Source organism: Urocampus carinirostris, chromosome 19 (genome assembly GCF_059441175.1).
Source record: "Urocampus carinirostris isolate Australia breed hairy pipefish chromosome 19, RoL_Ucar_1.0, whole genome shotgun sequence".
Lineage (NCBI taxonomy): Eukaryota > Metazoa > Chordata > Actinopteri > Syngnathiformes > Syngnathidae > Urocampus > Urocampus carinirostris.
In genome coordinates this window covers 7,754,214-7,768,219 of record NC_142367.1, presented here as the reverse complement: position 1 = coordinate 7,768,219, position 14,006 = coordinate 7,754,214, and the positions used below count along the sequence as shown (strand labels likewise).

Sequence of the window (14,006 nt, the reverse complement as noted above, 5' to 3'; positions counted from 1 at the left end):
TCTCTTGTAATGCCGATAGCTATGTTACAGAATCACAGGCTGCCAATGTTGTCTTAAATGGGCAGAGATCAGCTTATGATCTCTGGGGCTGTGTTGTTTACTCTCCGTATGTTTTTCCTCTGCACTGCCGTGCTCACAGCATACCACTTGATGACGTCGTAGGACACAAGCAGCTTCTGTTCCAGGTCGTTCCTCCTGAGAACCCTCAGGAAGTGGAGTCGCTTACTCTCTTCCTCATAGTAAAGTATCAATTCAAAAGCAAATGAAATAATTAGCCTCAGACATTATTGTATACTTTTTATTTTCCTACTCATATTCTCAACGTTGACTTGAATAATTTCTCTTTTTACAGTGACAGAAATAATATGCCCCCACCCCTTTTCGTCGTTTCGACCAGACATAAAAATAAAATAGAGCTTTAAGCAATACTGATATAATTTATTTCTAAAATATGGATATGTTTTTTTACAATATCTCAATTTCCCATGTCATGTAGTGATGCTTTCAATTTTCTTTGGACACAGAAAGTCAGTCAAATTCTTATTTACAACAGATTGATTACTTATCAATGTGGCTGTAGTATGCTCAGTGCTTTTAATATCATTTTTTGAAACACAGACGCAGTGATTTTGACTAGCAGAGTGATATTTGTGGAACCAGATCATCAGGGGTTACATTGGGATTTAATTGTTCCCAAAAAAATAATTAAAAAATAAAGTGCATCCATTTCTGAAAAATAATCGTGGAGCTGTTTTGACTTTAAACCAAATTTCTAAAAAGAATGCGGAAAAGAAGGGCTCTCTCTAGCGGCAGGTGAGAGAATTGCTTGGTGTCAACAGCTTAAAGGGGCAGTGTGTAACATATGACCACTCGATGTCCCTGTATTGTGTAGTGCAAGTAGAAAAGAGTGTTAAAAAACACAAGATTACAAACTATGGATGTGACCAAACAGCACTTATTTTCTCATTCGAAAGAAAAAGGGATGGAAAAAAAGGCAAATGGGGAAAAAAAAACAAAAAAAGGCAACCAAAATAAAAGATAAAAATAAATAAGAAGAAAACAAAATAACAAAAGGAAAGGAAAAAGGAAAAAAAGAACAACGAAAAATTGACACAATGAAACCATCCATCCATCCATTATCTGCACCGCTTATACTCAGTAGGGTCGCGGGGCCTATCCCCGCCATCCTTGGGCAGTGGGCAGGGGACACCCTGAACTGGTTGCCAGCCAGTCGCAGGGCACCTAGGGACAATTTGGACTGGCCAATTAACCTAATATGCATGTTTTTGGAATGTGGGAGGAAACCAAAGTGCCCAGAGGAAACCCACGCAAGCACGAGTAGAACATGCAAACTCCACACAGGAGGTTCGATCTCATGACCCCATAACTGTGCTCCATACGCGCTAACCACTGCGTCGCAGAATGAAACCAATAATTGAGAAAAAGATTAGGGAAAAAAGGAAATAAGACAAAAAAACAGGGTTTTGTTTTTTTGGGGTCCCGTAGAAACATGATGGCCGACAATTATGTAAGCTCCCTCTTGCTGAGCCTCATTTTATGTAAAATAAATACAAATTTTAATTTAAAAAAAAAGCATGTTCACATGATAGTTCATGTAATTTCGACTATTATCCAATCAATATTGTTTATGTTTTACAAATAACGATTTTGTACCACTATGAGGCGCTAAATGATACACACTGCCCCTTTAAGAACTTCTCAGTGAGTCAAGTCAGGGCAAAATTGTTTTTAAAACGAGTAAAGAAAGAAGAAAATCAATCTTCATGCAGTACCTGACTCCATTACGGGAAGACAAAACTAGAAAAGAGGTTAAGGAGATTCACACAATACCTCCGATTTTGCAGCAAATTATTCTTACACACCGAGATGAATTGCCTCAAAACCCAACACGAATCTGGAATAAATATCCGAGAGAAAAAACAAACTGTACACGCTACATGCTAGAAAAGAAAACCTAGGCAGCCTTTAAAGATGTGAAACGATTTGTTGTTGTGACTTAAAAAAATACCTACATCGAGCGCCTGTAGAAAAAAACTTTACAAGTCATTTACAATTCCCTTCCGAGGAGCAACAACCAGGTGAGCGTTTTGTGCACAAAGCAAATGCGAGACTGTCCCCCCCTCCCCATTTTCTTTCCAATTTGCAATCACATTACATGAAGAAGCTCCCTTTTTTGTCTGTCCCCCAAAGTCTGTGGTTAAAAGGGGAAAAACAAGATATCTCTTCAGTCTTTTTGTGTGAAATGTGGCAGTTGTGATCTGGTCATTGCATGAGCCCCATTTTGATCCCTTTCATGAAATAAAAATCAAACAAAATCACAAACAAAATGTTGTGCAAAGTGCAACCGTCAGCATGAAAAACAACAACGTTAGAGCATTTCTTTTTTGTTGTTGACTTTTTGCAGTTAAAATTCTGCACTTGAAGCTTTCGTGTAGAGCGGAAAGAATGAAATGCTCAATCACTCCTCATCCTCTTCACATCACCGTTCGACTTCTTTACAGTTTCATTGACAAGAATTCACAATCGCAACCAAAAAACAAAAGGATTAGTTTTCACAATTTTTTGATATCAGTGATTCTCAACTGGTGGGTTGCGGATCTGCCTTCAGTTATTGAGGACCGGAACGCCTCTCGATATTGTAAAAATGCACCAAGTAGCATTTCAAACATGCACTCTGGAGACAATGAATCGTGTAGAGGTGCTCTGTGTTTAAGCGGAAAGAATATATAAAAACAAGCTGCCACACGTGATACAATTTTGCTCTCTCGGCCCCCGCCATCAGCAATAGTCGATTGGGGATAATCGATCGCAGCAACATCTGCGCATTTCAATTTTGGACGGGATGCCCCTTGACAACATTTCCTAGTGCTGGCCTCTTCGTAGAAATTGGAGTTGGGGATAATGGATTGTGGCCGCATGAGTGCAGTTAAATTCAGATTGAAATAGAGTAACGGCAAAAAAGAGCCGCCAGGCCTGCTAAAAGTGCGTTCCTGCTGGTCTCTGGTCGCAGCAATACGAGATAGTGGATGATGGATCACAGCAGCATGATTGCAGTTAATTTTTTGGTGGACATAACAGCAGAAGAGCCGCAACTTTTTAATCTCACGTTTGTGCATGTTGAGTCTGTTAAAAATTGCTGAAGTACCTAAAGTGGAAGCATTTTAGATTTCATTCAAAATTCAGCTCGTTGAGCATTGGAGGGAATACATTTACTTGAAATCATTTTGGTTTATCTGGTCATTTTGTTATTTAATAACATGTTAATATATTCAATTATCTTTGTTTAAAATGCTTCTTATTCAATACATTTGAGAAGTGGAATTTGTCTTCCTAATTTGGGTCAAGTCTTATAAATATGGTGGGATAGTGAATCCTAGAGTCAGACCAGTTGAGAACCAGTTTAAAATCCTGTATTAACGTATAGAGCATAACAATACTAGAATTGTCCTCTAAGTGGACTAGGACAGTCCGATGCAACATCCTTTTTGCGGTTATTATATCTCTCAGGACTGTACCGTGACAAAAAATGTTATGATAATGAGATAAAACCTAATGCCTTTTCGTATGTCATCTACATCCCTAGTAATCTAGTGCAGTTTTTATCAACTGGTGGGTTGGGAGCCAAAATTGGGTACCGGACCCATATTCAGCGGGTTGCCGGCCTTAATAATGCTAAAAGAAAAGGGTCAATTACACTCCTTTACCGTAGTTGGTGATAATGTCTTGTTCAATCTCTTCTTTCTGGCAGTCAATCTGCGCAGTCTCAATTGTGTTTGAAAGGGACCAAATCTAATTCTTTTGCGATTTGGTTGGTTTTATTCCCTTTTTCTGTACATAATAATGGGTCAGAAATTTAATTTTAAGGGTAAGGATAAGTGGAAAAAAGTGACAAAACAATCGAGTTGAATAAGTAAATGAATAGTGAACGGGTGTCTGCCAGTGAAGCACTGCTGGAAGGTGCAGACAATGGTTTAAAAATGTTAAGTGTTTGGCCCTTACCAGTATATTCAGCTTTATTATCTGCACAATTTGATACTAATCATTTTTAGGGATATGTTTTATTATTATTTTGATTTTCTTTTAGAATGTGGCTAATTTAAAGCAGTTTTATGGGGTCTCTTATATATGATTTAGGCTTGTATGTGAGTATATATGGAACTTGGGAGTCATTTTGATTTTGCTGGTCATTTTCTTTTTTTTTTTCTTTTTTTAAAAAAAAGGTGAAAATATATTACAACAGTTTCTCCGCTTGAAACTGCACAATCCTTTATCCAATAAATTGGAGAGGTTGAAATGTTTTCTTGGTTTGTTTAGCAACTTGTCATTAGGGTGGGATGGTGGGTCCTGAAGTCACACCAGTTGAGAACCACTGATCTAGTGATTGATTACACAGTGGATTTAGGCTTATTTGTATTATGATTATTATAATAATGGTTATTATCACTAATGTTATTATTAGCGAGAATATTGTCAAACATTAGACCGGTCCGTGATACAGAAAAGGTTGAGGACCACTGGATTAGAAGATCTGAAGCTGCTTTTTGAGCAAGATCTTCGTTAGAGCTAATGACGCTTTGGCTCAATAAATGTCAGTAAGCATAAATTCATCTTTCTATTATATTTCTCTTTTAGTTTCATTGTCTGATGCAATGAATTACTCACAGAAAAAAAAAATACACAACAGAAACCCCTCAGGAATGAAATGTCCCTCACATGGGTTGACAAAAAAAATCATAAAGAAGGTGACCATAGCTTCATCCCTCAAGTCAGCATCTTGGTCCGAATCCCGAGTGCGAGTTTAAGGCCTTGGAGGTTTGTCGTTACCTGCTCCAGTCCAAATGTTAAGGGTGATATTACTGGTTCCTTCAGGTTTAGCACCACCTGGGGAGCTAATCTAAAGGTCTGGTGTGAAAATGTGGGGTTACTTGATGTTTTATTTGACCTCCAGGATGGAAGGGTTGGACTCCATGATGGCCACGATGATTTTATCAATGTAGTCCTGTAGTCTGTAGTTGATCTCCTCCTGCTTGTGGACAGCCTCCATCAACTGCAGGTTAAACACAAGAAATCATCAAAAAATCTATCTCCAGGATTATATTTCTTCTTAACTTGAAATTTTGCAGTGTGGAGTTGAAAGAATCTGACATTCTTCTCTGATAAGTTTATTGTATTTTTAATATAGGATGCCTGCAAAGGAGATTTCATAGGATGTCAGTTCCTTATTTTGATATTATTGTGCAACGCTTGTTGTTTTGACCATCACATTACTTTCGCTATCGGCCAATCGTGTTACTGTTTTTTGTTTTCCACACCCCAGAGAGCTTATTTACTTTTTGTAACCTTGAATACTAAACAAAAAGAGGGATGACCGCACTTTAAAACGGGGTTGAAATAACTAATATGAAGGCTTTCCCTCCCTGCCCAAAGTTCAAAATCTGTCAGTTTTATTTCTCCTTATTTTGAGTGTATACTTAAATTTAAACTTAAGTTTAAAGATTTTTTTCTTATTTTACTATACCTTTAAAATATGTGTTCTTAGGTTACTATATTTCTTTTTATAATTACTTTTAGTAGTGTGGATTTGCAAAAACCTGAATTTCCTCTGCAAAATGAATTTTCATTTCGCTTATTTTTAAAAAGAAAAAAGAAAATCCATAAAATGAGAAAACCATCTCGTGTGGCAGTGAACGACCAATTTAGCATTTTTTAAGAATTACATTAAATATTCAACGTAAGAAATAGGTTTAAAATTCCGGAAAATATCTGTCATTTCAGTAAGATCTTTTTCCTATTATAATAGACCTCTGGAATGATTTTGGTCACTGATTTTCTTTATTAATTTACGTTTGAGCTGAAAAACATTGCAAAAACTTCAGTTAAACGATTGTGAGAAAATGAAGGCAAAGAAAGAAACACTTAAAGTAGGCATGTTTTTTCTGATTTTACAGTGTGTTTTTTATAATTGATTCTAGTAAAAGGTTGAACTTTATAAAGCTTAAGCAGTTTGGAAACAAATTGATTTGTTCTTAAACTACTTTCTACATATATTTATTATTACAGGTACTTTACTGTCAGTTTTATGCATGATATCTTGAATGAAAAATTTGCGCTGTGCCTAAATCTAAAATAAATCGATAAAAGCCACAAAAAAACTGGAAATCTCTAACAGATGTTTTATAAATGACCTCAGAGCGGGACACGGAGTTGATCTCGGCAGCCAGTGAGTCGGAAAAGGGAGCGGACATGAGACTCTTTGCTCCCTGGATGCTCAGGTTGATGATTTGCCCATTTAGCTCGTCATTCTGCTCCTTCAGGATGCGGTTGTCCTGCACGCAAAGTCAGTCATAATTTTTACAAAGAAGCAGACTTTATAGCATTTAACAAAAATAGTTCTTTAGCGCAGGGCAGAGGTAAGATTGGGTCTATAAAGTTCAGCCCAATAACTGCAGGTATTTAAGCCCGATCCAGCCGGAGACTGATTTGAGGAACCGAGCGCAGAGCAAACCCGGAAATGTAATATTTTATTTATGAGGACAATTTGAGGAGGTAGGGGGATATTGGCCGACCTGTCCCAGTTTTTTCCGTCCACAATTCGAGTGAGCCCCCACTTCCTAGTCTTGCTTCTTGTATCAAGCGACTGAATGGCAAGTATAGACTTAGTGAAGCAGTGTGGTCAGAGTAGCAAATATATGGATAGGTACAGACTGTTAACGCTTCGAGCTCTTTTCTTTCTAAAAGGATGACCCTTCGTCATAATCAGGCCAAGTGAAGTATGACGTTTTGTGCATCACCATGGTGACCAAAATCAGGATATCACGTCACCGGAAACATCTGGCGCTGAAAAGTTCTTGCAAAGTTCATGCATCGTTCATGCATAAGTTCAGTGTTCTTGCAAATAAATGTATTTGGCAAGCAATGTGCCCTTGTGTTTATTTAGATATAGTAGGTATCACAAATGGAAAAAACATTGTAATGAAAGTCTTGCTTGAAATGCATTCTTCCACAAAAAGCCATTTTTCTCAGACGTTTTCTTGGGAACGAGTATTTTCACAAAAAAATTATCAATGTTCAACTGTTGTCTGCTAAAGAAAAATAAAAGCTATAAACATACTTTTTTCTAATAAAGTGGAACCTCGGTTTTCGAACGCCTCTCAGTTCGAACAGATCGGCTCTCGACCCAAAATTTCGAGAAATTCTTGCTTCACTTTTCGTTCAAAAAATCAGAGTTCGAACGCCGGAACGCTAGGGGCGATGCTGAGCGACGTACGGGTGTAGATTGCCCCCACCCCTCGTGAAGAACTGTTATGACGTGCGCGCACTTCTTTTTGCTTTCGCTTTAGATATCGGTGAATGGAGTGTTTTAGCCCCTAATTATGCCTCCGAAGAAGTTCGGTGCAAGCAGCAAAGTTGCTACACGTGAAAAAAGAAGGGTAGTGCGTACAACTATTGCAGTTAAGAAAGAAACAATAGCAAAATATGAAGAAGGTGTGCGGGTTTCCCTTCTTTCGAGGGAATAGAGCATGGCTTCTGCAGACCTTCACAAAGGTAAGAAATCCTATTCATAATTCTTTTCTTTATCCTTTAACCGCTCACCACTTTTTGTGGAGACCCGGGTGCTAAATGACGTGTAAACAACCTGATTTTTTTAGTTGTACACGTTCATGTTAGCGTAATCTTTCGTACGGAAGATTACGCTAACACGAATGTACGATAAGCCTGGGTTAGCTTCATGTTTACGTTCATGGTAAGCATTCAGGGTGTTGGAACGGATTAAAACGATTTTACATTACTTTTAATGGGAAAAACGATTTTCGGTGATCGAACTAAAATTTCTGTTCGCCTTCAAAAATGAGTCAAAATGGCAGTAATTGTCTGGCTCTTCCCATTTGAAACGTCTGGCATTAAATAAGTTAATCCCACCCTTGGGCCTGGCTCTTAACATATTGTCATACATTAAACCGGTCCTCTGGTACAGAAAAGGTTGGGGACCACTGCTTTAGGGGAAAGAAAACAAATCTGAATGTCAAACCTGCTTGAGTCGTTTGATCTCCTGCTCCAGTTCGGCTTCCCGAGTCCGCGTTTGGTACTCCTGCAGGCCGGCGCCGGGAGTTCGCCCTCGTTTGGCTTCCGCTTCCAGTTTATACAACTGCAGATGCTCCAGCTGCTTGCGCAAGTCTTCGATCAGCTGCAGGATACAAAAAAAAATGCTCACTTGATTTTCCCTCAAATGTGATCTTACAGACAGGCAGGCCAGGCCAACCACCTCCTGCATGCTCTCTTTCTCCTTTTGGTTTAGGTGTCGTTCGTGGCTCAGCTTGTCGGCCATCTTCTGCCGGGCTTCCATCTCTTCCCGCCACTTGTCCGACGTGGCGTCTACCTCATCTTCCAGTTTCAGCTTCTCCTAAAACAGGCAAAAAAAAGAGATCAACCTTGAATGTGGTTGAAAAAGAAAAAAAGTTTAAGCCACTTCACCGACCTCCTCCAATCTCTCAATGTTGGCCCGTAAACAAGGAACACAGGACCGAAGCTCGCTGTTCTCCTCATCCAGTTGCTGCAACCTGGGGAGAACATTTCAACATTAGCGCCCAAGAAATGTTTTTTTCCCCCAATATTTTAGTTTATTGTAATCCCACCCTCAAAAAAAAGAAACACATTTATGGTGCAACCATCTGTCATAACCAGGGTTCCGCCAAGATTTTTCCATTCATACTTAAGACCTTTTAAGGCCTTTTCAAAACCATATCCAATGAAATTCAAGACCAATCTCGAACAGATTCTGGCATATAGATGTGGGACAGCGGGTGACATTAGGTTTGCAAGGGCAGCTTGCACCGAGAGGGGGCTAGCACCCGAACCGGCTGCGGCCAGGCCTGGACTAAGGGTGGGATTGAGGTGGTGTACATTTACATTTACAGTGAGATTAATTTTGGTATGGTATTTGATAGTTCATAGGTCACCAAGGTGGTGTCCGTTGGCAAAAGGTGGCGCCCCCGAACACCTAGAAACCTGCAGACTCGTTCCGAGAATGGCTCACCAGCCATTAGTCAATTTGTGTTTTTTTAGGAAAGCTGATTTCAAACTGGCATGATGTTTTAGTGCATGGGTTGGGAACTTTTTTGACCCAAAGAGCCAACACCATATATTGAAAAACAAAAACGTCAAACACACTTTCCAAACAAAAGGTAATTTTTCAGTGTGACTTTTAATGATTTGATTCAATTGATGAAATAATAATAATGCCAAAGCCTGTTTCCCATATCAACCACAATACCACTTAAAAAGTGTCTGTGACGCAGTTAAGATAGTTGAGGCTCAATTTGACCGTCATTTTTGTCGTAAGTAATAGTTTCAAAACAAGGTGCAGGTAGTTTTTTTGTAAAAATGTGACAAAATACTGCAAACAAGGATACAGGGGGCGCTGGGCAGCGCACTATGTGTACCCACCCCTACCGCTCACACAATCAAATTCATAAATCCGACAGAGCACTAAGCCACGCCCACCTTAATTAGAGTATCCAAAAATCACAAGCTGACCAAATATGGCGGCCAAACCAACCACAGCGAGCGATTCTTTAGTCGCTATTTCTGATAGCATTGCCGTATAATGTCTTCCTTATTATGCAAACCTATCTCAATAGTCAGTAGAAAATGGTCAATGACAGAACGAACCCATTAAGTAACTTTTTATGGCGTGTCTAGGTTTCTATTTCATTGTAATATACCAAATTAACGTGACGTCAAGAAGCCTATTCTCTTACTGAAAAGTAACCGACCCGACAGCAGCGTAAACTTTATTTGAATAAAAATAAAACACTTACTGAAGAACAAATAATTTTGTTCCAGTTCTCATCAATCCTTGGCACGTTGACTTGAGTGTGAGGGTGCCCGCATCCCTTTATCCATTTCAAACACACCAAATTAGTTGTTGGCTGGGGAAAACGGACAAAAACCTCACCCCGACCAATTGTCCCGGATACCATCGATCAACAAGAGCCCAAAATACACCTTCGAACCATTTTGATACATAACACTTTTCTTACAAATGTTTCAGGTTACAAAACTAAAAAACGTACGTAAGTAGAGGTACCACTGTACAAGTCTGTTGATCAAATGTGATACAAAGATGGTCGACCTAAATCGGTAGCCCCTGGCTGTCGTCTGCCTCACTTTCTGATTGGAACAAGCGCTGTCGGATCTTTGAATTGCTCTGCTTGGGTGTTTACAGTTTATTCTGTGTGTTTTCATCATAAAGTGTCTGAAACGTGAACATACATACTTTAAACTGGTAGCCCTTCGTGCTAAAAAAGTAGCTGTCAGCCTAAAAAAGATTTCTTCGTTCTGCTGTAGATACTGATTCCTATTTTTGGCATAATCTATGTGCTGCCAAATTGTTTGCAGTGCTTTTGCAATGTGAGGGTCCATACCTGGCGTGCAGGTTTTCCAGCTCCAAGCCCGTCTCCCTCTCCAACTTGCCAAGCGCCTCCTTGTGGCGGCGGCTCTGCTGCTGCAGCTGTTCGTCGGCCATCAGCTCCTGCTCTTTCAGCTGCTCCTCCAAGGCATTGGCGCGGTGCACCAGCTGCAAGTTTTCGTGCCGAAGGCGAGTGTGCTGCTCCCCCGACGTTTCCGACTCCTTCTCCAGTTCGGCCACGCGGCGCTCCAGCAGGAGCATCTGACAGGAGTAACCGGGAAACTTACTGGGGTGTTGTCCAGTGATTCAAATCGGACGTTTCTTTGCTCACCTTGTCCGTGATGTCATTGTCAGCCAGCTCCAAAATGTCCCGGGTCAGGTCGCTCACTGTGTCCAGTGTAATGGAGTTGTTTTGCAGAAGATGTCTAAACGTGAAGTGGGGTAAATTGGCAAATCAGATGTTGGCAACGGAAAACTGAATTCCATACCTGTCCATACTTGTACGTTTTTGCCGTACAAAGTACGTTTTTTATGCATTTTAAGACGTGTAAGACGTACAATAAAATCTATATGGAAAAACACAAATTTGACAATTATGGGTACCATCTGGTATACACCGACTATCACGGAACGGCAAATCAATAAAGTCAAACGCGTTCGCTGCACTAGCCTCTATTTTGGTATCGTTTAATTTCATTGCAAACGAAGCGAGCGTTTGATGCTACTGTGGGCATGCGTCTGCCGCTGTAGTGCCTGATTCCAACTCCCCTGCAAAATCCTCCCCCCCTCGCGTGAACGCGCATTCTGCTGCGTTTCCGACAATAGCAATCGTATTCTATATAATAAGCTTATTAAAACAATAAAACATTATTTTGTTGTTGTGTTGTTGTTTTTGTTCTGTTTTTATTTTAGTGTTCATTCATTCATTCATTCAAATTTAAAATACAAGCATCAATGGTTAAAATTGTGATTTGGTTTACAAAATGGAAATGCCAATTAATTTTTTCCTCCAAAAATATCTTTATTTACAAATTTAAATTTAAAGTGTTATTAAAGGATATTTTAGTTACGCTGATAAAAATTGTTCCTGATTTTTTTTAGTTTTTTCTTATTTTATTTTCTATTTTATTGTTAAGAATATGTAAGGGCATGGAGCTGTGGAGGTTGACAGGTATGGAATTCAAATATGCCGCTTTCACTTACCTGGCCACCTTCTTGCTGGACAGCCGTTTGCCAGCACTACAGGGAGAAAAATGACAACAGGAAAGTGCTTAGTAGGTTTTCAACAAAAAGAGAACAAAAAACTATATGAATGGAGTCTGGTACATATTTCTTATAACTGCGGATTAGAGAGCATTTCAGGGTTACTGGAAGTCTGCTACTTGCCAGTAAGCCTGGATAATCAAGTCTTTTTTTCTTTGAAAAGCTTCAGTCAATGAGGAATAAAGGTATAACTCACCTGTAATATGAAACTACAAAAAAGGTGGGATACATGAAGTATTTTACAATTATAAACAAAACAGCATGAAGATGGAGAAGCTGAAAGGATCTTAAAAATAAAAGACACCAAAGCTAGCTGAAAAAGTTTCAGGTCGAAGGTCAGCTATTCCATCATAGCATGCACACGACCTCAACATCAGTGATTCCCAAATGAAGTCATCCAACTTCTTGGCATTGGATTGTGTCATCATTATTTTAGGGAAATAATTCTTATATTCGGAAGACTATTCTGAATCAAATCCAAGAAGGGCATTTCTTAAAATTAATACACTGAGGACGTCGGTATTCATCTTACTCGTACATGGAAAAAGAATTCCAGATCGTTTTGCTAATTTTGTCCGAAGATAGCTTGGATGGGCTCAAGCACCCCCGTGACCCTACTGAGGTTAAGTAGTACAGAAAATGGATGGATAAACGTTTTTCTTATTTGAACATATTTTAAACTTACTTTGCATGTAAAATAAGAAAATGAATACATACAAGTATTCTAGTAGTAGTGTTTAAATATGTATTCACAATAATTACCATCTGTTTACAGATGGTTGAAACACCGATGATAAAGTAGAAAGGCGCGGTGAAAAAATAGATATACTTTGAACTAAGTTAGGCATTCTTAACACATACATAATCAAGAAAATATTTAATTTGATACTTTTAAAAGACATCTCAAACAACACACCCCACCTTTAAAATAATCGTTATTAAAAAAATTAGACAGAAGCTCATTTTTAAAAAAAATTTATTATTTACAAATAGTTATTAAAATGAATTGTAAATTGTAAGAATAAGCTTCAAAATGAGAAAAATCGTCTACCAATAGATAGCATTAACTAATAGATAATTATTTTAAGTAATTTGAAGTTTACAATTAAATTAGAATTGTTTCATCAATATTCCCGTTGGTAAAGGAACAAAACCAAAAAAGGTCAAAAGAGCATAGAATTTTGTAGAACCAAAAGAAAGCATTTTATAAAACTAAACATCTTGTTGTATTTTTTCATGTTTTCCCCATATCTTTGATCTTAAATCAACACAACCAGCAAAAAGAATAATGATTGTTTAAAACTAGAGAGGTTTTTTTGTCTTCAATAGCCTCAAAGGAAAATATTGAGAAGCACTGATGAAACACACCACGGCATGGCAACACGGCAAGCGGAGAGCGAGCGCGTTACCTAGTCATCTCTAGACAATTGAGACGTGTGGAGAGGTCCTCCAGGCGACTTATTTGTTTGTGACATTGGCTACAGAAAAAATCCAGCGCCTCTTTCTTGAGGAAGCTTTGGAAGCAGTCAGGAAGAGGAGCGGGTGAACTGAAGGAAGGAGCAAAGGAAGGAAAAGGACAGAAGAGGTGAGTGACGGGAAAAGACTCGTTAGGAATTGCAGAGGAATGAAGAACGAGGGAAAAGTGGCAGGAAGCTTTCCAGAGGAGATAACCTTTCTTATTGTTGCTGAGGGGTCGGAATAAATTGAGAAGAGCTGCTCACACTCAAACTCTTCCTCAGTAGAAATAAAAAGAAGTGAAGCCTGAGCACACTCCTCATGGCCATGCTACAAGATGATTGTCGATTCGAGGAGTGTGTCAGCTTTTCCTAGGATGCGAGCGTCTGCAAGTTTGCAGCGTCAAAATTGACGCTGGTCGCTTGGCGGATGTAAACAGCGACTTGGTCCTGTTATTTTCGTCCCGCTGACAAAAAAAAACATGCCTTGGAAATTCTGAGAGACAGAGTTCACGATGTACATAGCAAGAAATGCGGGCTGTGACACATTCACACCCAATTAGTAACATCTATGGGTCACCTTTGCCCGTGACTTCATCAAAGTCAATTTATATATAACAAAACTTCTATAACCATTTAAAATAAGAAAAATGACATAATAAATTGGTCCGTCATTGAAAAGAGATTAGAGTTGCTGAATTTGAAGAGTTTCAATGGAAATCATGAACTTCTCTAATCTTGGCCATGACCATAACAGGACAGGACACCTGTAGATATCTTATCATGTTTTGACCTCAGACTCAAGAAATCAGTTGTGGGAAAAGTTGAGTTCTCACACAAGTTGTCTTATCTCAGACATA

General features: G+C 38.9%; 1 protein-coding gene across 2 annotated transcripts in view; it reads right to left on the bottom strand.

Annotated features, from left to right (window-relative positions):
• Window positions 1-4,624: 4,624 nt before the first annotated feature.
• Window positions 4,625-14,006, bottom strand: part of rab11fip3 (RAB11 family interacting protein 3 (class II)) — a 37,530-nt gene continuing 28,148 nt past the window's right edge. The window contains exons 7-15 of one of the 2 annotated variants that reach the window (XM_088324366.1): window positions 13,102-13,239; window positions 11,633-11,668; window positions 10,761-10,854; window positions 10,446-10,690; window positions 8,498-8,579; window positions 8,285-8,422; window positions 8,051-8,206; window positions 6,207-6,347; window positions 4,625-5,068 (exon numbers count right to left, since the gene is read on the bottom strand). In XM_088324366.1, the coding sequence (XP_088180492.1) occupies window positions 4,955-5,068; window positions 6,207-6,347; window positions 8,051-8,206; window positions 8,285-8,422; window positions 8,498-8,579; window positions 10,446-10,690; window positions 10,761-10,854; window positions 11,633-11,668; window positions 13,102-13,239 (1,144 nt within the window). In that variant the 3' untranslated portion in view covers window positions 4,625-4,954. The remainder of the gene's footprint in view (window positions 5,069-6,206; window positions 6,348-8,050; window positions 8,207-8,284; window positions 8,423-8,497; window positions 8,580-10,445; window positions 10,691-10,760; window positions 10,855-11,632; window positions 11,669-13,101; window positions 13,240-14,006) is intronic. The other variant, XM_088324367.1, reaches the window with a different exon arrangement.